General features: G+C 43.0%; 1 protein-coding gene across 17 annotated transcripts in view; it reads left to right on the forward strand.

Annotated features, from left to right (window-relative positions):
* Positions 1-27,718, forward strand: part of SERGEF (secretion regulating guanine nucleotide exchange factor) — a 218,441-nt gene that overhangs the window by 119,261 nt on the left and 71,462 nt on the right. For 9 of the 17 annotated variants that reach the window (XM_004285535.4, XM_049712861.1, XM_049712858.1 and 6 more), the window contains exon 10: positions 15,414-15,450. In XM_004285535.4, the coding sequence (XP_004285583.1) occupies positions 15,414-15,450 (37 nt within the window). Of the gene's footprint in view, positions 1-12,389; positions 12,486-15,413; positions 15,451-27,364; positions 27,400-27,718 lie in introns of those variants that run through there. The other 8 variants (XM_049712851.1, XM_049712853.1, XM_049712855.1 and 5 more) reach the window with 2 other exon arrangements.

The following is a 27,718-nucleotide window of genomic DNA, read 5'->3' on the forward strand; positions in this document are numbered from 1 at the left end:
GCTTCCCTGGTGGCACAGTGGTTGAGAGTCCGCCTGCCGATGCAGGGGACACAGGTTCGTGCCCCGGTCCGGGAAGATCCCGCATGCCGCGGAGCGGCTGGGCCCGTGAACCATGGCCTATGAGCCTGCGCGTCCGGAGCCTGTGCTCCGCAACGGGAGAGGCCACAACAGTGAGAGGCCAGTGTACCACAAAAAAAAGAAAAAAGATCAGTGCCCCTGAGGCCAGGGAGATCAGGAGAGGCAGGTGGGAGGGGCCCTGTGGGAGGAGTGAGAGAGGAGCGGAGGGCAACTGCCCTGCCCACTTGGGCACGGGGAGCCTGCTGAGCTCCCTGGCTGGTCCCCTGCCCTCCAAGGCCCCGCCTTCCCCCCACCAGCAGCATTGGTCCTGGGGGCATAGGAGGGAGGCAGGGAGATAGGAGAGGCAGGTGGGAGGGGCCCTCCCAGACCCCAGACTGGAGGAGCAGTCTGGCGTTTGACCAGACTGCGGGGCAAAGTAGCGTTTGCCCCGCCTACTTGAGCCCAGGAAGCCTGCTAGGCTCCCAGGTGAGATCCCCTGCCCTCTGAGACCAGGGTGGGGGGCACGCCTGGGCCCCTTCTGTTCCTTGAGCCTAAGCTACACACCCCCACAGCCCCCAGGGCCTTTTCCAGCCCTGTGGGTCCTGAGCATTGGCCCTGCCCACCGCCCAAATCTCGCCCTTGCTTAGGCCCCGCTCTCCACGCCCAAGGCCTTCCCCCCAACCCCTGCCTTTTTTTTTTTTCTTTTCCCTCCTCTTTTTTACTGTTGTGGTACTGATGTACTTTCTGGCTGTTGATTCATCTATGTTTTTATTTTTACATTCTTTCTAACATATCTGTTCGTTTCCTAGTCTAATTTTATTTTTTACTTTGTTATTTTTCTCTCTCTTTTTTTTTTTGCCACCCCATGCAGCTTGCGGGATCTTGATTCGTGAGCTGGGGATTGGGGGGAGGCTCCTGCGGTGGGAGCTCTGAGTCCAAACCCCTGGACTAACAGAGAATCTCAGAATCCAGGCAATATTCATCCGAGTGAGGTCTCACAGAGTTCCTCATCTCAGCACCAAGACCCAGCTCTACCCAATAGCCTACAAACTCCAGTGTTGGAAGCCTCAGGCCAAACAACCAGTAAAACAGAACACAATCCCACTCATAAAAAAAAAAAAGAGACAAGGCAAAAAAATATCTCACAGATGAAGGAGCAAGGTAAAAACCTACAAGACCAAATAAATGAAGAGGAAATAGGCAATCTACCTGAAAAAGAATTCAGAGTAATGATAGTAAAGATGATCCAGAATCTCGGAAATAGAATGGAAGCACAGATTGAGAAAATATAAGAAATGTTTAACAAAGATCTAGAAGGACTAAAGAACCAAAAAACAGAGATGAACAACACATAACTGAAATGAAAAATACACTAGAAGGAATCAATAACAGAATAATGGAGGCAGAAGAACAAATAAGTGAGCTGGAAGACAAAATGGTGGAAATAACTGCTGAGGAGCAGAATAAAGAATGAAAAGAATTCAAGGCAATCTCAGAGACCTCTGTGACAACACTAAATGCACCAACATTCACATTATAGGGTCCCAGAAGAAGAAGAGAATAAGAAAGGGTCTGAGAAAATATTTGAAGAGATTATAGTGGAAAACTTCCCTAACATGGGAAAGGAAATAGTCACCCAAGTCCAGGTAGCACAGAGAGTCCCATACAGGATAAACCCTAGGAAAAACACACCAAGACACATATTAATCAAACTAACAAAAATTAAATTCAAAGAAAAAATATTAAAAGCAGCAAGGGAAAAACAACATACAAAGGACTCCCCATAAGGTTATCAGGTGATTTTTCAGTGGAAACTCTGCAGGCCAGAAGGGAGTGGCAGGATATACTTAAAGTGATGAAAGAGAAAAATCTACAACCAAGATTACTCTACCCAGCAAGGATCTCATTCAGATTTGATGGAGAAGTCAAAAGCTTTTCAGACAAACAAATCTAAGAGAATTCAGCACCACCAAACCAGCTTTAAAACAAATGCTAAAGAAACTTCTCTAAGTGGGAAACACAAGAGAAGAAAAAGACCCACAAAAACAAACCCAAAACAATTAAGAAAATGGTAATAGGAACATACATATCTATAATAACCTTGAATGTAAATGGGTTAAATGCCCCAAACAAAAGACACAGACTGGCTGAATGGATACAAAAACAAGACCCATATATATGCTGTCTACAAGAGACCCACTTCAGACCTAGGGACACATACAGACTGAAAGTGAAGGGATGGAAAAGATACTCCATGCAATTGGAAATCAAAAGAAAGCTGGAGTAGCAATACTCATATCAGATAAAATAGACTTTAAAATAAAGACTGTTACAAAAGATAAGGAGGGACACTACATAATGATCAAAGGATCAACCCAAAAGGAAGATATAACAATTATAAATATGGATGCACCCAACACAGGAGCATCCCAGTACGTAAGGCACATCTAACAATCATGAAAGGAGAAATCGACAGTAATACAATAATAGTAGGGGACTTTAACATCCCACTTACACCAATGGACAGATCATCCAAAAAGAAAATAAATAAGGAAACACAAGCTTTAAATGACACAACTGAGCAGATAGATCTAATAGATATTTATAGAACATTCCACCCAAAAGTGGCAGAATACACTTTCTTCTCAAGTGCACATGGAACATTCTCCATGATAGATCACATCTTGGGTCACAAGTCAAGCCTCAGAAAATTTAAGAAAATTGAAATCGTGTCAAGCATCTTTTCTGACCACAACACTGTGAGATTGGAAATCAATTACAGGAAGAAAACTGTAAAAAACACAAATACATGGAGGCTAAACGGTGTGCTACTAAATAACCAAGAGGTCACTAAAGAAATCAAAGAAGAAATTTTAAAAATACATAGAAACAAATGACAGCAAAAACACGACAACACAAAACCTATGGGACACAGCAAAAGCAGTTTTAAGAGGGAAGTTTATAGCAATTCAACCTCACCTCAAGAAACAAGAAAAATCTCAAATAAACAATCTAAGCCTACACTTAAAACAACTAGAGAAAGAAAAAGAAAACCCAAAGTCAGTAGAAGGAAAGAAATCATAAAGATCAGAGCAGAAATAAATGAAATAGAAATGAAGAAAACAATAGCAAAGATCAGTAAAACTAGAAGCTGGTTCTTTGAGAAGATAAACAAAAATTGATAAACCCTTAGCCAGACTCATCAAGAAAAAGAGGGAGAGGACTCAAATCAATAAAATTAGAAATGAAAAAGGAGAAATCACAACTCACACTGTAGAAATACAAAGGATTATAAGAGACTACTATAAACAACTATATGCCAATCAAATGCACCACCATGAAGAAATGGACAAATTCTTGGAAAGGTACAATTTTCCAAGACTAAACCAGGAAGAATTAGAAAATATAAACAGACGTATCACAAGTAATGAAATTGAAACCGTAATTACAAATCTTCCAACAAACAAAAGTCCAGGACCAGATGGCTTCACAGGCGAATTCTATCAAACGTTTAAAGAAGAGCTAACACCTATCCTTCTCAAACTCTTCCAAAAAATTGCAGAGGGATAAACACTCCCCAATTCATTCTACGAAGCCACCATCACCCTGATACCAAAACCAGAAAAAGGTATCATAAAAAAAGAAAATTATAGACCAATGTCACTGATGAACATAGATGCAAAAATCCTGAACAAAATACTAGCAAACAAAATGCAACAGCACATTAAAAGGATCATACACCATGATCAAGTGAGATTTATCCCAGGGATGCAAGGATTCTTCAATATACGCAAATCAATCAGTGTGATACACCACATTAACAAATTAAGGAATAAAAACCATATGATCATCTCAATAGATGCAGAGAAAGCTTTTGACAAAATTCAACACCAATTTATGATAAAAACTCTCCAGAAAATGGGCATAGAGGGAACCTATCTCAACATAATAAAGGCCATATATGACAAACCCACAGCAAACATCATCCTCAATGGTGAAAAACTGAAAGCATTTCCACTAGGATCAGGAACAAGACAAGGATGTCCACTCTCGCCACTGTTATTCAACATAGTTTTGGAAGTCCTAGCCACAGCAATCAGAAGAAAAAGAAATAAAAGGAATACAAATTGGAAAACAAGAAGTAAAACTGTCACTCTTTGCAGATGACATGATACTATACATAGAAAATCCTAAAGATGCCACCAGAAAACTACTAGAACTAATCAGTGAATTTGGTAAGGTTGCAGGATACAAAATTAATGCACAGAAATCTCCTGCATTCCTATACACCAACAACGAAAAGTCAGAAAGAGAAATTAAGGAAATACTGCCATTTACCATTGCAACAAAAAGAATAAAATACCTAGGAATAAACCTGCCTAAGGAGGCGAAAACTTGTACTCAGAAAATTATAAAACACTGATGAAAGAAATCAAAGATGACATAAACAGGTGGAGAAATATATCATGTTCTTGGATTGGAAGAATCAATATTGTGAAAATGACTATACTACCCAAAGCAATCTACAGATTCAGTGCAATCCCTATCAAGCTACCAATGGCATTCTTCACGGAATTAGAACAAAACATTTTACAATTTGTATGGAAACACAAAAGACCCCAAGTAGCCAAAGCAGTCTTGAGAAAGAAAAACAGAGTTGGGGGAATCAGGCTCCCCGACTTCAAACTATACCACAAAGCTACAGTAATCAAGACAGTATGGTTCTGGCACAAAAATAGAAATATAGATCAGTGGTACAGGATAGAATGCCCAGAGATAAACCCACACATGTATGGGAACTTAATTTACGACAAAGGAGTCAAGAATATACAGTGGAGAAAAGACAGCCTCTTCAATAAGTGGTGCTGGGAAAACTGTACAGCTGTTCATGTAAAAGAATGAAATTAGAACACTACCTAACCCCATACACAAAAATAAACTCCAAATGGACTTAAATGTAAGACTTAAATGTAAGACCAGACAGTATAAAACTTTTAGAGGAAAACATAGGAAAAACACTCTTTGACATAAACCACAGCAAGATCTTTTTTAACCCACTTCCTAGAGTAACAAATAAAAACAAAAATAAACCAATGGGACTTAATTCAACTTAAAAGCTTTTGCACAACAAAGGAAACTATAAACAAGACAAAAAGACAACCCTCAGAATGGGAGAAAATATTTGCAAATGAGACAACAGACGAAGGATTAATCTCCAAAATATACAAACAGCTCATGGAGCTCAATATCAAAATAACAAACAATCCAGTTAAAAAATGGGCAGAAGAACTAAATAGACATTTAACCAAGGAAGACATACAGATGGCCAAGAGGCACATGAAAAGATGCTCAACATCACTAATTATTAGAGAAATGCAAATCAAAACTACAATGAGGTATCACCTCACGCCGGTCAGAATGGCCATTATCAAAAAAGCTAGAAACAATAAATGCTTGCACGGGTGTGGTGAAAAGGGAACCCTCCTACACTGTTGGTGGGAATGTAAATTGATACAACCACTATGGAAAACAGTATGGAGGTTCCTTAAAAAAGTAAAAATAGAACTACCATATGACCCAGCAATCCCACTGCTGGGTATATACCCTGAGAAAACCATAATTCAAAAAGAGACATGCACCACAATGTTCATTGCAGCACTATTTAGAATAGCCAGGACATGGAACCAACCTAGATGTCCATCAACAGATGAATGGATGAAGAAGATGTGGCACATATGTACAATGGAATATTACTCAGCCGTATAAAGAAACGAAATTGAGTTATTTGTAGTGAGGTGGATGGACCTAGAGTCTGTCATACAGAGTGAAGTGAGAAAGAGAAAAACAAATACCGTATGCTAACGCATATATATGGAATCTAAAAAAAAAACAAGTGGTACCGATGAACCTAGTTGCAGGGCAGGAATAAAGAGGTAGACATAGAGAATGGACTTGATGACATGGGTGGGAGGGTGAAGCTGGGGCAAAGTGAGAGTAGCATCGACATATATATACTACCGAATATAAAATAGTTGGCTGGTGGGAAGCAGCAGCATAGCACAGGCAGATTGGCTCGGTGCTTTGTGATGACCTAGAGGGGTGGGATAGGGAGGATGGGAGGGAGGCGCAAGAGGGAGGGGATATGGGGACATGTGTATGCATATGGCTGATTTGCTTTGTTGTGCAACAGAAACTAACACGGTATTGTGAAGCAATTATACTCCAATAAAGATCTATTAAAAAAAAAGTTACTAGGATTGGTTCTTTTTTCCCCTCCTTCAGAACAATTATATTATTTATTTGAAATAAGTTTGCCTATTTTTGAGCTTCACGTAGATAGTGTCATACAATATTTACTCTTCTGTGTCTGGTTTCTTTTGTTCACTACTTTCTTGAAGATTAATCCATGTTTTGAATAGCAGTAGGGTTTTTTCCCCATTGTTATAAAGTATTCTGATTATACTACACTTTATTCATGCTACTGATGATCAGTATTTGGGTAATTTTATGTTTTTATTTATTATGAATAAAGCAGCTGTGAACATTCTTGTACATGTCTTTTGATGGAAGTAAGTAATTGTTTATTTTGGGTACTTGGGTACTTGGGAAGTAAGTATCGTTTGTTTTGGGTGTGTGTGTGTGTGTGTGTATGTATATGTATATGTATGTATTTACCTTTAGTAGATACTGCCAAACAATTTTTCAGTGCAGTTGTTGAATTTATATTCCTGCCAGCAATGTAAGAGATTTCCACATCCTCACCAGCACTTGGTATTGGCAGTCTTTTTAAATTTCAGCCTGTGTTGGCTATTAGGGAGAGGGTTCAGTTTTTTTTGTTGTTTGTTTTTTACATCTTTATTGGAGCATAATTGCTTTACAATGTTGTGTTAGTTTCTGCTGTATAACAAAGTGAATCAGCTGTATGTATACATATATCCCCATACCCCCTCCCTATCCCACCCCTCTAGGTGGTCACAAAGCACCCAGCTGATCTCCCTGTGCTATGCGGCTGCTTCCCACTAGCAATCTGTTTTACATTTGGTAGTGTATGTATGTCCATGCCACTCTCTCACTTCGTCCCAGCTTCCCCTCCCCCCTCACCCCCCACTGTGTCCTCAAGTCCATTCTCTATGTCTGCTCTTTATTCCTGTCCTGCCACTAAGTTCATCAGAACCATTTTTTTTTAGATTCCATTTATATGCATTAGCATACGGTATTTGTTTTTCTCTTTCTGACTTACTTCACTCTGTATGACAGACTCTAGGTCCATCCTCCTCACTACAAATAACTCAATTTCGTTTCTTTTTATGGCTGAGTAATATTCCATTGTATATATGTGCCACATCTTCTTTATCCATTCATCCGATGATGGACACTTAGGTTGCTTCCATGTCCTGACTATTGTAAATAGTGCTGCAATGAACACTGTGGTACATGACTCTTTTTGAATTATGGTTTTCTCAGGGTATATGCCCAGTAGTGGGATTGCTGGGTCATATGGTAGTTCTATTTTCAGTTTTTAAAGGAACCTCCATACTTTAGGATTCAGTTTTTTTGAGAAGCATGCTGTAGGATGTTTGGCTGGCCCGAATCTGTTAATTACCTGTCTTGAGGTGGCTGTTCAGCTTTCATGGTTGCATCCTGTTCTCAAGGGCATAAGTAATTTACTGGTGTTGCCTTTACTGAAATTCAGATGCATTGTTGTGTTAGGCGCTTTTAGTCTGTAAGGATCAGAGATACTCTCAGGTTACTTTAGTATTGTAAGGATGGTCATCAGTACTGGAAACAGGTGAAGCAAATGCCTTATAAAAGAACAACTGGAAGGTCACTTAGAACACAAGGCAGCTCAAAAATCTAGACTTTCTTGCACCGTCAGCAATAGGATCTAGAAAACTCACATTCCAGTGACCTAGCTACTCTTCTTTAGTTTGTTCCTGCTGCTTCTGACTCTTCTGCCAGTAGCTCCTCTGTATATTAACCTTTCTTGGGTCTATATCTTCCAGCTACGGCTCCAGCTACCACCCAGAGGACTCACACCCTACAACCTTTTTCAGGCAGAATTTCCACATTAAGCCACTTCACAGGCTGTGGCCAATCTATGCATTAACCTGCTTTGGGCAGGTATCCACCCATAGCCCATCCACACCAATTAGGCCACAGGTGCACATAGTATCAACATAACTTAGGAGAAAGGAGTTTTCTTAGAAGTGCACTATAGGAAAAGCAAGCATTCCGAGTGCCTGTTTAGTTTAATTGTGTATATTAAATTCAAATTCAGTAGACATTTCTCAAGTCCTCTCCTTATCTGCCAGTAGAGTAACTGTTGAAAAAGGAAATGAACTGTTCATAGTGAACCTATGCCAGTTCCTAACACTTATAGTTTCCTTTTACATGTTCCCAAATTATATATTTTATATGTTCTGGAAATGTATCTGCAGAACAGTGTCAAACTCAAAGTGAATTTTATTCTGTGGAATTTGGGGGGTGGTGTGAAAGGGTTTTAGGATGTATGAGATTCACTTGTTTGTTAATATCCCATTTTAAAGACGAGGGAACTGAAGTCCAGAGAGGTGAAGAGATTTGCCCAAGGTCATATGACTAGGAAGTGGCAGGGCAAGGACTCAAATCCAGGTCTTCTGGTTCCATACTTAGAGCGCTTCCCACTACCCAACACTGCCTGGGGAGACATACCCTACCGCCACACTCAAATTATTAACAGTACAAAGGAGGTTTGACAAAAGCAAACTTTAGCCAAGGCAAGTGGTAGGATTTGAGAGAAGGCAGATCTTTTAGGGGCTGAGATGATCTGGGAGACTTCCTCAAGGCAGTGGGTTTTGAACTGGGTCTTGTAACGTTGGTAAGGTTTAGAATGGTATGGAAAAGGGAGAATGGTGCAAATAACCGTGCAAAAGCTATGCTTTTAGGTAGCTCTTAAAAGCATCCAGACTGGAGTGAAAAGGACTGAACTAAGATGGTAGCAACTGAAAAATCAAGATATTGAGAAGGCAGAGTTAACAGGATCTTGAGACAGAGTAGGAGGGAGATGAAAGAGTCAGAGATCTGTTAGTCACTTGAGAGTTTGAGGCTTAGTGACTGGGTCAGTCTGGAACCAGTATCAGAAGAAGAGGGGCAGTATGTGTAGTGGTTAAGCTCACAGGCTTTGGATCAAGGCTGACCTGGGTGTATAGCGGGTGTGACTTACGTAGTTTAAGACTTATTTTCGTATAGAATGTGCAAAAAAAAATTGCTTTGCAGGGAGAATGGGTTCTTTGCCCCTGGACTTTGAGGTGGAGGACAAGATGGAGCCTCTGGGCCCAGAGGTCTCATTTTTTGGCCTCCATTGACATCTAGGCTTCAGTCAAAAGCTGAAGCCCTCACAAAGGGAGTTAAAGGTGTCTTTGTAAGGCTAGGTGCTTCCAGAAGCAAGCAACTGTGCTGCCTCTCTGCTGTCACCAGGGCCTCCTCTGAGGCTATTTCTGAGCCTAGGGGTAAAGCTCCGTTGGCTGACAGGACTGCACTTTGCTGTAAAACATGTCCAGACTCCCAGCCTGCTTTTCTAACAGGTTTGGAAATTCTGGTTTGTCTTCCCAGAGTTCTAAGCAGATGGCAACTGGGTTAGGGCAGAGCTCAGCAAAAGCTGCACTGAAGCGCCCATTCCCTTCCCTGTTAACCCCGGCCGATGAGACGCTGCCGTTCTGAAGCTGCTTCCCAGCCCTCTTTTTCCCCCCCGGGCTGGGCGGTGCCTGACAAAGACTAGCCGTGAGGGTGGGAGCCTGGGCGGAGCAGCCGAAGACTTCCCCAGCAGAGTCCCCCACGGAATGGACGCCCCACCCCGCCGTCACGTGCCTCCACACGTGCGCGTCGTTGCCATAGCATCGGCCGGCGCCCAGGCCCATTGGCGTGAGGCGGAACCAATCAGTAGGCCCCTCAGGCTGCTGCGCGCCATGGGGGGTTCCTGAGCTGCCGCCCCGGCGCTGGGATGAAGCTGAGGATGGTCCCTGGTTAGTGATGGGGACAAGTCTCGGGTCCTGGCTTCTGCCTGGTTCCTCTCCTTGGAATCTCAGTGCTTCTTCCCCTGAGTCATGGTCGCACCCCGCCCCACTCTGATTTCCCCGTTCAAAGTGTGCAGAGTTGAACAACCTGGTGGAGTTCCCCGAGAGGTGATAGCTTCCACAGCGAAGGCACAGGACAAATGTTTGTTGCCGTTTTACAGCCATTTCTCCCAAGAAAAAGCCCTGGAACAGCCCTTGATAGATCCAGAGGTGGGTACTCCTAGCCCCAGGAAGATGTTTGAGCCTAGTAAACCTGGGGCTCTCCCAGCATAAGATCCCTTGATAATTGGCACAGGGTTGCCAGATGTAAGAACTGGGTGGCGGTGTATTTCCATGCTGAATGGGAATAGGAAGGGTTTAGACAGTTAACAGGACAAAGTTTGAACGAGAATCGTCACAGAATTCTGCACCTCCACCAGCTGTAACACACTGGTAAGTTACCTTACCTCTCTGAACCCCAGTTGCCTCATTTGTAAAGCAGTTGTAACAAAGAAATCTTAGATTTAGTATAAGTTTAAATGAAATAATACAAGCAAAGCAGTTAGCCAGGTACCTGGCCATAAGCTCTCAATAAGGGCCTGTCAGCTGTTTTTAGAAGTGGTACAAGTGTACCGGTGGGAACTGAAGTGCTCACATTCAACATTTGGCAAATATTTTTACGTTTATCTACTTTTTGCTTATTCATTTAGTTATTCATTCATTTAACCCATTAATGTATTCAGCATATATTTACTGGGCATCTACTACCAGTCAATTCTTACTGCAGTTCATCCCTGTCCAACTGTATTTAGTGCGTTCCAGCCCCAAGGGGAGTTGCGGCTCCCTTCACAAGAGCTGATGGAGTCTAGCTTGGCAGGAGGGGTGCTGGGAGATCTTGTCCCTGTGGCAGTTGGGGCTTTGGAAGTTGTTTTTTGCAGCTCTGCCTCATCAGGCTCAGTTGCCTGAACAGAGCAGACCCCTCTAGTACTTGAGCAGCACTGAGACAGGACAACTTTCCACAGGCTCCTCTGTCCCCCATCCCTCACCCTTGGGGAGGTGTGCCCCCTGTATCTTGAAGGCCCCATCCAGCAAGCCGGAACCCACTTTCTCTACTGTGGGACTCTGTCACCTAGGACTGACCTCTGTTGGTGGCCCACTGTGCTTTGCTGTCCTAGGATTCCTGGAACAATCCTGTGCTTTTGATACCCCATCATCTCTACACTCTATTTTTTTAGTGCCCTTTGCAGCCCTCACTGTGCATCTCAGTGCCTGTCTCCATTTGCCTGGAGTCTCCACACCACGACTCACACTTGTTTTGGGACCATCTAACTTCTCTGGGCCATCGTCTTTGGCCCCCTTCATGCCCTGTACTTGGGCTGTGTGGCAGGGATGTTACTGGGCAGGCACCCTGCTGGATCTCTGAGAGACAGAGGTGCTTAACACACACAGTTCATAAGCAGACATCTCATGTGTGCTAAGGGCCATGATGCGTGGCGCTGTGCCAGGAGGTGACCTAAGCAATCTTAGAGGATTTTGCTAGATGGACAGTGGGAGAAAGGGAAGTCACATCAAGGAGATTAACATGCATAAAAGCCTGAAATCACATGATATTCTTACAGAAAATGTAGTGTGAATAGAAAAAAGGGAATATGTTCTTTGGGGTTGAGAGCTCATGAGTAGCAGGGGGAAGAAGTGAGGCCAGAGGGGTAAACAGGGGCCTACACTCGAGGGCCTTGTGAGCCATACTGTGTACTTTAGACTTTGCCCTTCCAATGCTGGGATCCTGTGGAGGGTTTCCTATAGGGGCATGGCATGTGCAGAGTTGTATGTAAGGAAGGTGAGACCCATGGCTGTGAGGGGATGGGTTGTCTCATTTGTCCTCTAGCAATTCTGTAAGGCAGATGGGTAAATACTGTTTTCTACTTTTTATGCCTGAGAACGCTGAAGCTCCAGAGGTTAAATACCTTGCCAAAGTTCTCAGAACCCGAAAGCTGAGGACCTAGGATTCACCTGGCTTCCTGGATCTGAATCCCTTTCTCATGGGCACACTGCCATTGTTAACAGAGTCTTCTAGAAAGCTGGGCAGTGAGTAGATGCTGACAGAAGCAATGTGAAGCAAATGGTCATTGATACAATCTTGTTGAAGGAGTGTAGTGCTGGGATTTTGTGGCCTGTGGTGTTCAGTCTCCTGACCTCTGTGCCAGTGCATAGACAGCAAGAAACAGCGGGGAGCTTTGAGCTTCAAGTGCAACATTGCCTTGACAAAATCCGTTTATCACTGTCTCGCTCATTAATTCACAGCAGCGTCTCCTGCCTGATGCTGGCATTTGTCAGTGGCTTGTTTCTGGAAGCCCCTGGTCTTCAAGGCTGGTCAGCTCTGCAGCCCTCAGCCCCAGGGTGAGCCCGGGCAGTCAGAGGCAGGTCCTTTCTGCCTACATTTTGTAAAATGAAATAACTTTATTTTTTAAAATACAAAGGTAGCGTGACCTAGCAGTACAGAACATGAGCTTGGAGATAGGCAAACCTGGGTTTTAGATCTATGGCTGTGCCACTTAGGAAAGTTATGTAATGTATATGATCCTCAGTTCTCTTCTCTCTAAAATGAGCAAAGTCAAACCTACCTGAGAAGATGATCGTGATGAGGAAGATGAGATAGTGTTTATAAAGAGCCTTGGCATGACACCTGGCACGTATGAGTCCTCAATATGGTGGCTTTAATTCCTGCTCTTATTGTTCCCACCACCACTACCAGCCATCCTGCTGCTACCACCAGTTAAAGAATGTTTGAAAAATAGAAAATAGAAGAAAAAAATCTTATAATCTCATCACCATGACGCAGCTACCCTTATAATTTGTTTCCTTCAAATCTTTTTTCCCCACTACTTCAGAGTATATCAGATTTTACAGCATATTTATTTTATAGCCAGGAAGGGTTTTTTTTCCCTTTATGGTGGGAACTGCATTATATTTATTTTTCTTATTTTTAATAGATAATTTTTCTGATTATAAAAATAGTGTGTAAAATTTAGAGACCATAGAAGAAGTCAAAAGGAAAACCATACTCATAATGCCTCCTTTATGCTTAGCCCAGAGGCTATCACTATTAACTTTTTGGAATAACTCCTTCCAGTCTTTTATTCATATTTTATTATAGATTTAAGATCATATTACATATACAGTTTTTATGTGGTTTTCCAGTTCATAGGATATCACGAGTATTTTCCTTTATTGTAAACATCATTTTCCAAGGCTGCATAATTTCCAAGTCATCAGATGGCTCTACCATAATTTACATAGAATTCTCCTGTTGTTAGACATCTGAGTTTTTTCCCAGTTCTTCAATCTAAGCAGCTTCCTATGACAGAACCTAGGGAACCAGCCTCAGTATAACCAGGAAGCATATGATAAACTTGTGCTGTGTGTATGGCCTGGGTGAGGCCTGGGGGGGACCCCTCAGATAGATACAGAGCCTGCCTCAAAGGAGCTCAGAGACTAGTCACCCTGGAATTATTTACTGGGGTAAAAATATACAGGTACTTCTTTGCCAGACAGTGTCAGGGAATCCACCTATATGCGGGTAACCGTCTTCCCTGTGGAAGCTGAGATCCTGGACGCATAACATTTACAAAGAAAAAAGCCTCAGAAGCCTTGCTGCCCCTTCTCACCTACCAGTGGTTATTTTGCCTCCAATGCTCACATGCCTTTTGAGCCTGTTACCTTGACTGTTGGGGGCCTGTGCTAATTACCTCTGAATATCACTTCCAAGTGGTTTTTCACTGGGAAAGAGTGAGAAGCTATAGCACCAAGAAAGGAACTTGTGTGAGAATCAGGGAATCAGAGAGACCCTAGTCTTAGTTTTTGTTTTTTGTTTTTTGCGGTACGCGAGCCTCTCACTGTTGTGGCCTCTCCCATTGCGGAGCACAGGCTCCGGACGCGCAGGCACAGCGGCCATGGCTCACGGGCCCAGCCGCTCCGCGGCATGTGGGATCTTCCCGGACCGGGGCACGAACCCGTGTCCCCTGCGTCGGCAGGCAGACTCTCAACCACTGCGCCACTAGGGAAGCCCCCTAGTCTTCATTTTGACACACACTTCCTCTGGCACCTTGTAGTGTTAAAGATTGGACTAGATGACCTCCAGGGCTCTTCCAATTGACATTCCATGTGTACCTGAAGCCTTTTTCTTGCCAGGAGCTAAAGTGAGCGTCCTGATAAAGGTCACAGGATGCTTCTCCAGAGTTTCGAGTTCCTTTTAATTAGTACCTGAGGAGCCATTTATACCCTTATATTCCCAATCACTTCCTTCTGGTAGCATTTGGGACATGCGGAGATTGAAAGGCAAGAAGTCTCTCTCACTGGGTGCAGACACAGGATTCAGAACCCCAAGTGATTGTCTTTTATGTATTAGGTATTTGTTCTTTATGTACTTTGTTCTTTCACTTATTCTCTCATTTAACAGGTGTTAACTGAGCCCCAGGTTTTGTACAGTCCATCTGTGTAATACAGAGGGGAACAAGTCTCAGCCTTGTTCTCAAGACACACACAGTCTAGTGAGGAGACAGGAGAAAATGTAAAAGACCACAAGATGATTGCTGCAGTGGGGGTACATATAAGTTGCACAATGCAAGGAGTGCTTGAGTCTGCCTAGAAGCAACAGCAAGAGAGTCTCTGGATGCTTTGAAATTTTAGAGGATGAGTAGAAGTTTTTTAGGTAGGCAGTTGAGGAGAGGGCATTCCCGGCAGAGAAACAGCATGTGCAAAGGCCTGGAGGTGTGGGGAGAACGTGTTGTGTTCAGAGAACTGCAGGTGGTTTGTGTGGCTGGAAGGTGAAAGGGAGAGTGAGCAGATGAGGAAAAGTCAAGAATTTTTCCTCAGGCAAGTCTGTTTCCACTGAATTCTTTGCTCATTTTATCAGTCCAGATGAGAGTGATGGATTTTTAGCTCAGTTTTCCAAAACTGTCATTTGTATTCCCTTATACTTCCATTTCTATAGTAACACATGTTCATTATAGAAAGTTTGAAAAACACAAAAACGTAGAAAGAAGAAAGGATTAAAAAAAAAATCGCTCATGGTCTCTGCCTAAAAACAAATACTTTAACACCTTGGTGTATTTCCATTCAACGGTTTTTTGTTTTGTCACTTTTTCTTTTTATGTAGTCATGAGTGTATCGTAACTATAGTCTTTTGTACATGGTGCCCCTTTCTACTTACTTCCTAAAATTTGCCAAAAAATAGATGTTATTATCCTTAAAATATAACTGATCATAAAATATAATGGCTGAAATATATTTTTTGTTTAATGTAACTTATTTTCTTTCTCTTTACAGGTCTCCTGTGGCTCAGAGCATAATCTGGCAGTGATTGGTAAGTAATTAGTATACTGATAACTGTGTTTATTCTGAAACTCATGGGCAGATTTGGAGGACTCTTGGTTAACCAAAGGCCAGGGTGCATGCGTCTGTGTATGTTGGGGAAGAGTCTGGGAAATGGAAGCCTTTGTTGATCAAGGCTTTGCCAAAAGCCCTTTTTCTAAAAATTTCTATTCAAAAAGGTGCCTGAGCTGGCTTCCCTGCCTCAGGAAGTGGCATTTGGGAATATTAAAGATCTTACAGGCTGGGGGCATCCTGTGTAGAAAGCCAGACATAAAAGGGGAGGAGGATTGGGCTGCTCCTGGTGTTTGAATAAATCCTTTGCACCGAGTTCTTTCCTCTTGCTTGGCTCTTTCTTTGGAGATGGGGGGTTCTGCTCACTGCCCTTGCTGCCATGTGTTTCATGTCACTCTGGAACTCCCAAGCCTCTGATAAATTGAGGCTTCCTCTTATTGACTCTGAATAACCAAGGTTCACTGTTTTTATAATCAGGCCTGTGCGTAGTTCCTTCAAGAAGCCTTCTCATTACTTCCACACGTAGACTCAGTCGGTACAATAAAGAGACAGTGTAGGGCCCGACTACTTGAGTCCAGTGCAGGCTTCTGCTTACTAGCTGTATGAACTCAGGTAGTCGGGCCCCACACAGACAAGGTGATTAGCCCTCCATGCCTCATTTTTCTCACTTTTAAAATGGGGAGGGCAGTGGCATCTTCCTCATAGGGTTGTTGCAGTTGTTGTGAGGGTTAAAGGAGTTGATACATGTAAAGCGCTTAGAAGAGCACTTAGCTCCTGGTAAGGGTTTTAGAAGTGTTCGTTGCTATTTTCTGATAATCATTAGTTCAAATAATTGCCCGCCTCGGGGCTTTAGGTCTCCCATCTGTGATAGGGAGGGGTAAAAACAGGAAACCAAGGTTCTCTCCAGCCCCGACATTTTAGGACTCTGTTACAGCCCCATCACTATCTGCCTTGAGTAGGTGATGTCTGTCCTGTGTACTTCCCTCTCCCAGCCTCTCTCAGCTTCTGAGGGGCGAGACCCCTGTGTTCTCCTTTTGTTTCCTGCTTATATGCAGCACCCAGAGCAGTGAGCAGTGCCTGGCCCTCAGCGGAGACTCCAGCACTGTTTTCTGAATTAAGCTAGACTGGCTCGCTCAGCTGCCTGGGTTGGCAGCAGTTTGAAGCACTACTTTGTAGGCCCGAATGTGATGTGCAAGGAGGCGGAACCAAGGACAGTAGAGGAGGTAGGCTGACAGCCAGCAGAGCGGGTGGGGAGTAAAAAGCGCTGGAGTCAGAGAGGGAGTGAGAAAATGTAACAGCAAACCTGCATGCTTTGCAACACCAGATATGTTATACCGGAACTACTCCAGCCTGGGTGTAATTAAGACAAGCTAATCAAAGAATCAGAGGCGGTGCCTAGGATGTTGCTGCTGCTGTCACTGGACTAGGAGAGAGGTTGGCACAAACAATAAGATTGCAGGGAATCTAAATACATGAAAAAACAAAATCCAGTTGAAGGAGGAGGCCAGAGCCAGGAGGGTGGCAGGCTGAGCCGACAGGCAGCCTAGGGCTGGAGAAAGAGCATAGACTCTGCAGGCAGCCAGCTTGGTTTAAACCAGCTCCATCTCTGTGTGAGCTTCCATGTTGTCCCCTTATCTATGTAATGGGGATAATTCCACCTTGCAGGATTGTTGTGAGGATTAGAGGAGATAAGGCGTGTGAAACACCTGTTACTATATAGGGGATGCGAAAGAAATTAATTCATAATTCCATTTCTTTTTCATTTCTCTTGGTCTGGGTGGGGAGAAGGGAGAATCACTTGTTAGTGTAACTGTTCCAGTGAAGTAATTCTTGGTTGGGAGAGAGAAATGATAACATTCTGGAAAGGTGTGTCTAGCGTTACTACCCAAGTGAGGAAGGCAGCAGAGGCGGTGGGAGAGCAGGGCATGGCATGCTGATGAACTCCTCAAGGGCAGACCTCTTATTTTCTGTTTTGTCCCCAGTGCCTGGGGCCTGGCTCACAATCTGCTGAATGAATGGTTCCAGAGTCAGGAAAGGTGGGCCCAGTCACGAGACTCTGGACATGTCCACCTGCCTGCATGTGAGCCGGGATCAGAGGCTCCCTGACACCTGGGGAAGGGGGTCCTCAGTGGGTGCCCTGCAGGGTGCAAGTTGTATAGCAGGAAGCGATGAGAAGCCTCCTGTTAGCCCTGGCAAGAGGCCAGCAAGAGGGGGACAAGCTGGAGGAGGAGAGTTCCTACCAGCTGAAAGCCTGGCTCTCACAGCCAGCTCCCCGCTCCCCCCTCCTGCCCTTGCCTACTTTAGGTGGATTTCCCTGCCTTCAGTCTCATCCCCGAGATGCAGGCCCTCAGGGCCTGGTGCTGGGTCACACACGTGACAGGCACAAAATGGTTGTAGAATAGACTAGAACAGAATATAGAGAAGCCAAACTTTGCTCAAAAGTAGAGGTGGCCTTAATATCTAATGAATGCACAGCAGACAGATCAAACTGGAAGGGAGGGGAAAGAGATGGGTGAAAGGATATAATTCAGGACCTACTCTGTCTAAGAACGGACACAACTCCACGAAGTGTTTTTGTTGTACCCACTTCATAAGGAAGAAAACTGAGACTCAGAAGTTAAACAAGTTGCCCAGGGGTAAGTACCAGTAAATGGTAGAGCTGTGTGCCTGACTTCTAAGAATGCTCCTTCGACTCTGTCATATCCTTGGGGCTGCAGGATGCGGAGTGGTTAAGAAGAGCACAGGGACTGGGATCATATCGCCTGGATTCAAATCCTGGCTCCTCCGCTTATGAGCCATGTAACCCTGTATAAATGGCTTAACCTCTCTGTCTTGATTGCCTCATCTGGAAGATCATATTATTGACCTCATAGGGTTGTTATATAAAATGCTAACAGTGCCTGACACAAAAGTAGGCTTGGTGAATGTTAGCTGGTGTTGGTGTTGTTGTTATATGTTAAGAATATAATTTAAGGAAGTAATTGTAAGATGACTGTAAGAAGGCTGAGGCTCAGGGTGGGAGTCTCAGAAGCTGGAGAGAGAAGTGTCTCCCCCACCTAGAATGTCAGGGTCCAGGGCAGGACCTCAGCATAGCTGCAGAACGGATTTGTAAACTGGAGCCTGAGTACCCCGATCTGGGGGATCTGGAAATCCCAGCAGCCCTGGAAACAGTGCCAGCCCAGATTTGCTCCAGGTCAGGATTCTGCTATCCGCTGTTCCAGGCAGGGACTCGGGACCTGCACGTTCCAGCCTGAGGGAAGCCCCGCAGCAGCCACATTTCAGGCTTCTTAGGAAATCAAAATAATTCGACTTTGATACTTCATTGCTTCCAGGTTTCTTTTTCCCCCCCTTCTTTTGCAATTTGGTTTGCTTCTTTTCTTAGTTTTCCAATGAAGTTTCTCTTGACCTGTTCTGTGTTTGCTGCCAGGTCCCTCTTCCTCAGTGAGCCTGATTCTTCATCTGTAAAACCAACATCACAATACCCACCCCAAAAGTTGTTTTTCCACATGGCATAGGTATGTTGGTTGCCTGCTACAGAATAGGTGCTCAGCAGGTGAACTTGGCAGGTTCCTGAGGTCATTTGCTTGCTTGCTTCCTTCCTTTTCACCCAGGATTTCCCTCCATATATGACGAAGCTGGCTGGCTCCCATTTGTGGGCGTAGGCGGTCAGCAGAGGTGAGATGAGGACATGTGGCCACCACTTGCTCGGAAGATCCCTGCCTGCCAGGGGCAGGCTCCCCAGGCCCAGCTCTGTCTTCGGGGCCCTCACTTCCATGCCTGGTTGAATTGGCTCCAGCTGTTTTGCTTCCCCCCAGGAGCAGTTTATTTTGGCTTGAATGGGCGATTTGTTTGCCTTCTCTCCTGATTTTCGGTTGTTCAGCCTTCCCTTCCTGCAGAGAAAAAAGAGCTGACCACATTTCCTTTCTTCCGCTCCACGCAGACCCTTGGAAGGGATTTTATTGGTGGCCTTTTCCTGGAGCACTCACGCTTGCCAGACGGGCATTATTAAAGGGTTAGATATTTGGCAGCAAAGTGTAGAGCGTCCTCCTCCAAGCAAAAGCATCTCTTTTACCAAATTGGAGCTATAATCTATGCAAGGATCTTTTATTTTTAATTTTTTTCATTTCACTGATGACTTCCAATTGTTGAACCTTTGTAATATGTGTGGTGGAACAACTGACCTTGCATGGCCTGAGACCCATCAAGTGGGGTCATGTGAGGATTTAATAGCGAGAACTAACTCATTTTGACACTGGCTATAGCCCTGAGAGGCAATACCTCCAAACCCAGAGCCTTGTAGAGAGCTTAGAGGCAAGGACAGACTTGTACGGTCCTATGCACAGTAGGATGGGCAGAGCGTAAATGCTTTACTTATATTGTCCCATTTAATCCTCATACCACATTGATGCACTGTTGTTAACCCCATTTTCTAGATGGGGGAAGCTGAAGCTTAGGCTGAGCAGTTTGCCCCGCCAGGTCATCTGATCAGGAGGAATCTGTGTGTTGGGTCTTCAACCCAGGCCTCTATCTCCAGAGCCTGTGGTCTTCTGCCTGTCTGACCTGTTTTTAAGGCCACCAGATAAGATTATTTCATCTCTTCATTTCAATATTTAGCTCCCCTTCATGTTGGCAAGTTCTTCTGTATATGTAGATTATATGTAATCTGGTTCAGATTAAGCAGTTCTCGGTATAATAACCAGATAAAATCGAGACATTGATGACATTGTGTTGTCATCACACTTCCCTCTCTACCTTCTGAGATTCCCACCCCTTTTAGGATTCTTCTTCCCCCTTCCGTTGTCCCTTCTCTTTAAAAAATTTTTTACTTATTTAATTTTTGAGTAATACATGTACATTATTTAAAACTTAAAAAGCACAAAAAGGTTTAAAATGAAAAATTTCCCTCCAGCTTTATCTCCCATCTATCCAGAGTGCCAAAACCCTTCTACCATATGTGCAGCTAATGCCTATTATTAGTTTCTTCTGTATCTTTCTAGTTTCTTTTTGCAAATATAAGTGAATACTAAGATATATTTTTATCCCCCTTTTTACGTAAATTGTAGTATACTTTACATGCTTTTTAGTGTCTGATTTTTTTTCTTTCAATAATTGATCTGGGAGATCTTTCCATATCAGTATAAAAGCCTTTCTAGTTCGTTATTACAACTACATAATGTTCCAGTGTACCTATATTCTGTGATTTATTTAATCAGTGCCCTGTTGATGGACATTTAGGTGATTTCCTGTCTTTTGCTTATTACAAGTAATGATGTAGTGAATTACCTTGTATATATGTTATTTCATATGTGGGTGAGTGTAGCTGTAGGATAAATTCCTAGAAGTAAAATTACTGTATCAAAGAGAAAGTGTATTTGTTATTTTGCAAGATACTGCAAAAATTGGCTTCCATAGGAATTATACCATTTTCCACTCCCACCAGCAGTGTAGAAGAGTGCCTGTTTCTGCAGCCTCCCTAATAGTAGTGTGTTAGGAAACTTGGATTTTTGCCAATTTAATAGGTGAAAAACTACTCAGGGTGGTTTTGGTTTATTTTACTTTTTAAATTGAAGTACAGTATGTGTATATATATATATATATATATATAGAGAGAGAGAGAGAGAGAGAGAGAGAGAGAGAGAGAGAGAAAAGTGCACAAATCTTAAGGGTTCAGTCTGATGAGTTTTTATGTATGTATGTACTTAAGAAACCACCACCCAGCACAAGATACAGACCATTTCCAGCACCCACCCCAGAAGCCTGCCTCATGCTCCTTCTCAGTCAGTACCACACCCCCAGAGGTAACCACTATTTTGACTTCTGTCTCCAGATATGAGTTCTTGCCTGTTCTTGAGCTTCATATAAACGATGTCATACAGGGTGAACTCTTTTTTGTGGCTTTTCTTGTTCAACACATTGTGTCCATAAGAATCATCCATTCTCTATGTAGCAGTAGTTCTTTTTTATTGATCAGTAATATTCCTCTTATGAATATGCTACAACTTATTTATCCATTTAACTGTTGAAGAGCATTTGAGTTGTTTCCAGTTTGAAGATTGTGAATAAAGCTGCTATGAACATTCTTATACATGCCTTTTGGTGAACATATACATTTATTTATCTTGAGTACATAACTAGGAGTAGGATTTCTATGCTACTAGGTCATATGTATAGCATTAACAGATTCTGCTCAACAGTTTTACAAAGTAGTTGTACCAATTTATACTCTTACCAGCAACATATGAGCGTTCTAATTGTGCCATATCCTTGCTAGGTATTTTTAATCTTATTGATTTAGGCCATTCTCCTGAGTGTGTAGTATGGAGTCTTACTGTGATTTTAACTTGCATTTCTCTGGTAACCAGTGATGTGGAGCACCTTTTCATATGCTTAGAGGCCACTTGGGTAGCTTCTTTTGTCTAGTGCAAAGACTTTGCCCACTGTTTTAAAGTGGGTTTTGTCTGTTTTTCTTAATGATTTGTAGAGATCCTTTATCTTATGGAGTCAAATTCTTTGTTGGATTATATGTTTTGTGAACATCTCCTAGGCAGTTGCTTACTCTTTTGCTCTTTTAATGATATCTTTTGATAAATAGATATTCTTAATTTTATTTTATTTTTTATCATTATTATTTTTTGCAGTATGCAGGCCTCTCACTGTTGTGGCCTCTCCTGTTGCGGAGCACAGGCTCCAGACGCACTGGCTCAGCGGCCATGGCTCACAGGCCCAGCCGCTCCACAGCATGTGGGATTCTCCCGGACCGGGGCACGAACCCATGTCTCCTGCATCAGCAGGCGGACTCTCAACCACTGTGCCACCAGGGAAGCCCTCCCTCTTTTTCTTGATGAGTCTGGCTAATGGTTTATCAATTTTTTTTAATCTCCTCAAAGAACCAGCTTTTAGTTTTATTGATCTTTTCTATTGTTTTCTTTTTTTCTATTTCATTTATTTCTGCTCTGATCTTTATGATTTCTTTCCTTCTGCTAACTTTGGGTTTTGTTTGTTCTTCTTTCTCTAGTTCCTTTAGGTATAAGGTTAGATTGTTTATTTGAGATTTTTCTTGTTTCTTGAGGTAGGCTTGTATAGCTATAAACTTCCCTCTTAGAACTGCTTTTGCTGCATCCCATAGGTTTTGGATTGTCGTGTTTTCATTGCCATTTGTCTCTAGGTATTTTTTTATTTCCTCTTTGACTTCTTCAGTGATCTCTTGGTTATTTAGTAATGTAGTGTTTAGCCTCCATGTGTTTGTGTTTTTTATGTTTTTTCCCCTGTAATTCATTTCTAATCTCATAGCGTTGTGGTCAGAAAAGATGCTTGATATGATTTCAACTTTCTTAAATTTACTGAGGCTTGATTTGTGACCCAAGATGTGATCTATCCTGGGGAATGTTCCATGCGCACTTGAGAAGAAAGTGTAATCTGCTGTTTTTGGATGGAATGTCCTATAAATATCAACTAAGTCTATCTGGTCTATTGTGTCATTTAAAGCTTCTGTTTCCTTATTTATTTTCATTTTGGATGATCTGTCCATTGGTGTAAGTGAGGTGTTAAAGTCCCCCACTATTATTGTGTTACTGTCGATTTCCTCTTTTATAGCTGTTAGCAGTTGCCTTATATATTGAGGTGCTCCTATGTTGGGTGCATATATATTTATAATTGTTATACATTCTTCTTGGATTGATCCTTTGATCATTATGTAGTGTCCTTCCTTGTCTCTTGTAACATTCTTTATTTTAAAGTCTATTTTATCTGATATGAGTATTGCTACTCCAGCTTTGTTTTGATTTCCAGTTGCATGGAATATCTTTTTCCATCCCCTCACTTTCAGTCTGTATGTGTCCCTAGGTCTGAAATGGGTCTCTTGTAGACAGCATATATATATGGGTCTTGTTTTTGTATCCATTCAGCCAGTCTGTGTCTTTTGGTTGGAGCATTTAATCCATTCACGTTTAAGGTAATTATCGATTTGTATGTTCCTATGACCATTTTCTTAATTGTTTTGGGTTTGTTTTTGTAGGTCCTTTTCTTCTCTTGTCTTTCCCACTTAGAGAAGTTCCTTTAGCATTTGTTGTAGAGCTGGTTTGGTGGTGCTGAATTCTCTTAGCTTTTGCTTGTCTGTAAAGCTTTTGATTTCTCCATTCAGTCTGAATGAGATCCTTGCCGGGTAGAGTAATCTTGGTTGTAGGTTCTTCCCTTTCATCACTTTAAGTATATCATCATGCCACTCCCTTCTGGCTTATAGAGTTTCTGCTGAGAAATCAGCTGTTAACTTTATGGGAGTTCCCTTGTATGCTATTTGTCATTTTCCTCTTGCTGCTTTCAATAATTTTTCTTTGTCTTTAATTTTTGCCAATTTGATTACTATGTGTCTCGGTGTGTTTCTCCTTGGGTTTATTCTGTATGGGACTCGCTGTGCTTCCTGGACTTAGGTGGCTATTTCCTTTCCCATGTTAGGGAAGTTTTCAACTAGTCTCTTCAAATATTTTCTTGGGTTCTTTCTCTGTCTCTTCTCCTTCTGGGACCCCTATAATGCGAATGTTGTTGTGTATAATGTTGTCCCAGAGGTCTCTTAGGCTGTCTTCATTTCTTTTCATTCTTTTTTCTTTATTCTGTTTTGCAGCAGTGAATTCCACCATTCTGTCTTCCAGGTCACTTATCCGTTCTTCTGCCTCAGTTATTCTGCTATTGATTCCTTCTAGTGTAGTTTTCATTTCAGTTATTGTATTGTTCATCTCTGTTTCTTTGTTCTTTAATTTTTCTAGGTCTTTGTTAAATATTTCTTGCATCTTCTCAATCTTTGCCTCCATTCTTTTTCCGAGGTCCTGGATCATCTTCACTATCATTATTCTGAATTCTTTTTCTGGAAGGTTGCCTATCTCCACTTTGTTTAGTTGTTTTTCTGGGGTTTTATCTTGTTCCTTCATCTGATACATAGCCCTCTGCCTTTTCATCTTGTCTGTCTTTCTGTGAATGTGGTTCTTGTTCCACAGGCTGCAGGATTGTAGTTCTTCTTGCTTTTGCTGTCTGCCCTCTGGTGGATGAGGCCATATAAGAGGCTTGTGTAAGTGTCCTGATGTGAGGGACTGGTGGTGGGTAGAGCTGACTGTTGCTCTAGTGGGCAGAGCTCAGTAAACTTTAATCTGCTTGACTGCTGATGGGTGGGGCTGGGTTCCCTCCCTGTTGGTTGTTTGACCTGAGGCAACCCAACACTGGAGCCTACCAGGGCTCTTTGGTGGGGCTAATGACAGACTCTGGGAGGGCTCATGCCAAGGAGTACTTCCCAGAACTTCTGCTGTCAGTGTCCTTGGCCCCACAGTGAGCCACAGCCACCCCCCCACTTCTGCAGGAGACCCTCCAACACTAGCAGGTAGGTCTGGTTCAGTGTCCCCTGGGGTCACTGCTCCTTCCCCTGGGTCCCGATGCGCACAGTACTTTGTGTGTGCCCTCCAAGAGTGCAGCCTCTGTTTCCCCCAGTCCTGTCAAAGTCCGGCAATCAAATCCCACTAGGCTTCAAAGTCTGATTCTCTAGGAATTCCTCCTCCCGTTGCCAGACCCCCAGGTTGGGAAGCCTGACATGGGGCTCAGAACCTTCACTCCATTGGGTAGACTTCTGTGGTATAAGTGTTCTCCAGTCTGTGAGTCACCCACCCAGCAGTTATGGGATTTGATTTTACTATGATTGCGCCCCTCCTTCCATCTCATTGTGGCTTCTCCTTTGTCTTTGGATGTGGGGTATCTTTTTTGGTGAGTTCCAATGTCTTCCTGTCAATGATTGTCCAGCAGCTAGTTGTGATTCTGGTGTTCTCACAAGAGGGAGTGAGAGCACATCCTTCTACTCTGCCATCTTGGTTCCCAGTCCTAGATTTTTGCTTTTTGTTTTTGCTTTTGATGTTTTTATTTTGTCCTATTTTTACCATGCAACTTTTTCTTTCACCGTAGCTGAAATTTACCAGTCTTTTCCTTTATGCCTTCTGCATTTTGAGTTAGAGGATCCCTCCCCACTCCGGGGTATAAAGGACTTTCCTCATATTTTATTCTAGTACATTATGGTTTTATATTGTACAAGTAAATCTTTAATCCATTTGGAATTTATCCTGATATACAATGTCAGGTATGGATTCAACTTCATTATTTTTCCAGATAGCTATTGAAAGTCTCAACACTATTTATTGAATTCACTTTTTTTGGCTGCCTTCCTGAGTCCTGTCACTACCAGAGTAGCCCTAAGGCATAGAGAGAAGCAATGACTTAACCCAAGATTGCCCAGCTAGTCAGTGGCAGAGCTGGGGCCAGCTCATGTTGCTTAGACAGGGCTTGTGGTTGGTTCTCAAGGAGCTTTCCTAAGTGGTTGTGATCTCCCGGGCTGTTTGCCATGTGGAGAGGGACTGCAAAGGCAGAGCAGCGTCTTTTAAGTCACTCCCTAGGTTCTGAGTGCTCTGTCCCAGGTCCTGCTTCTCTCAGCTGCGGAGGTGATATACTTGTTGCCATTATCACACTGCTTGAGAACACCGTATTTTCTTCTTTGCCAGGCCAGAATGTGATCAGATCTTTCACATTCAGGAGAGATGTTTCACAATTAATACAGAGATATTTTTACAGACCATTGGTTATCATTCGAGGCACATTTCTATTGAGTCATTTGTTTTCAGGGCGTAGCCTCACGTCACAAAAAGTGCCTTCTTAGCTCTCAGTAAAGTTTTTCACTATTACTCCTAAAGAAGCAATGTTTGTGTCACTCCACAGTAGTCATTCTACATGAGACCACAGGTGAGGGTGCCAGGCTGTCAAGGAGGCTCACATAACTTGCTAAATTACTCACTCTCTCATGCCACCCTTTTTGGGCACGAGATTAACCACCATGTTTTGGCATAATGCTCTGGTCCTTTTGGAGTTACTTACAGTAGCAAAAACTGTAATTGTGACCCAGTGCACTGGTTTACAAATACTCAAGAAGCTTCGGGCCTTGCAAAGGTAAATCTAACTAAGGTGAGCTCAAAGTAAAAAAGTACGAGTTAGAGCAAGACAGAGACAGCCTTCTGCAGTGCAAGGGCTGAGCTCTGCTCCCAGCTCTGTCTGCCACTAACTCTCTGTGTGATCCTGGGCAGGACCCCTCCCTCTCCTGGCCTTAGAATCCCAATCTGGGAAATAGCTCTAAAGTCTCCTCCATCACTCAAAGTCTGTCCTCATGTGCACAAACTCATCTTAATAGACCTGCACTGTCTACACTTGCCTTGCATGCAGTAGGTGCTTTGTATGTTTGTTAAAAGCTGAATGAATATTATATACAGTATTTTCCTTATTCCCTCCCATCAGCTTGCTAGTGACTGATAATGTGCCCTGTAGCATTCTGGGTGCTGAGAAGGAATACGGCAAATGGTCTTACCTTATGGAACTCATATTTAATGGGAAAGAGACTTAAGCCTGGCACGTGATATGTGCTTAATAAATACTGAATGAACAGATGAGTGAGTGCAAAGCAGAAGGTGACAAGAATTAGAAGAACAAGTGAAGAGGAAGGAATGATTAATTTTGTAAATCCTCATGGCAGAGGGGGTTCCTGAGTGGAGGAAGGGTAAAGAGCGTTCTGTGCTGAGGGATCAACATGAGCAAAGGGAAGGAAGGCTTTAAAGTGTGAATCATGGTTGAGAGACAGCTGGTCAGCCAGCAAGACAGCGGAGGGTCAGCTAAGGCCGTCTCCGGTAGCATTGACTTTACCGTATAGACAGTGTGGTGCCATTAAGGGTTATTTAGGAAGACACTCAAAAGTTGACGATTGCAGCAGTGGATTTTTTTTTTTAAGATAATACCTTTTTACAGAGTAAAAGAGAACTGACAGTAGTAGGTACCTACTAAGTATGGGCGCCACTCTGAGCATTTTGCATATATCATTTCATTAGGTCATCACCATGCAAGGTAGAAAGTAGACGGGTTTTCCAGATGGGAAAATGGACACTCAAAGAGGTGAAGCCCTGGATTCAGACTGACATCTGCTGACTCTGAGGTCTGCATTTTCCCCCTCAAGTGCTCCCTGCAGAGGTCAGGCTTTGGCTTAATTAGCATATCAAGCAGCATCTATTATACTAAGCTTATAGCATGCACGTGACTTCTTCGGAAGACAGGAAAAAGCAATAGCAACTGATAGTACAATACTTGTCTGGAGGGGCAGAGGCCAGCCTGTATCGCAGTCTGTCCTCAGAGCCTAGCACCTAGGGGACCATGTGCAGTGTGGGGCAGCTTTAACAATGGCCAAG

The sequence above is a fragment of the Orcinus orca genome, chromosome 8 (assembly GCF_937001465.1).
Source record: "Orcinus orca chromosome 8, mOrcOrc1.1, whole genome shotgun sequence".
In the NCBI taxonomy this organism is placed as follows: Eukaryota; Metazoa; Chordata; class Mammalia; order Artiodactyla; family Delphinidae; genus Orcinus; species Orcinus orca.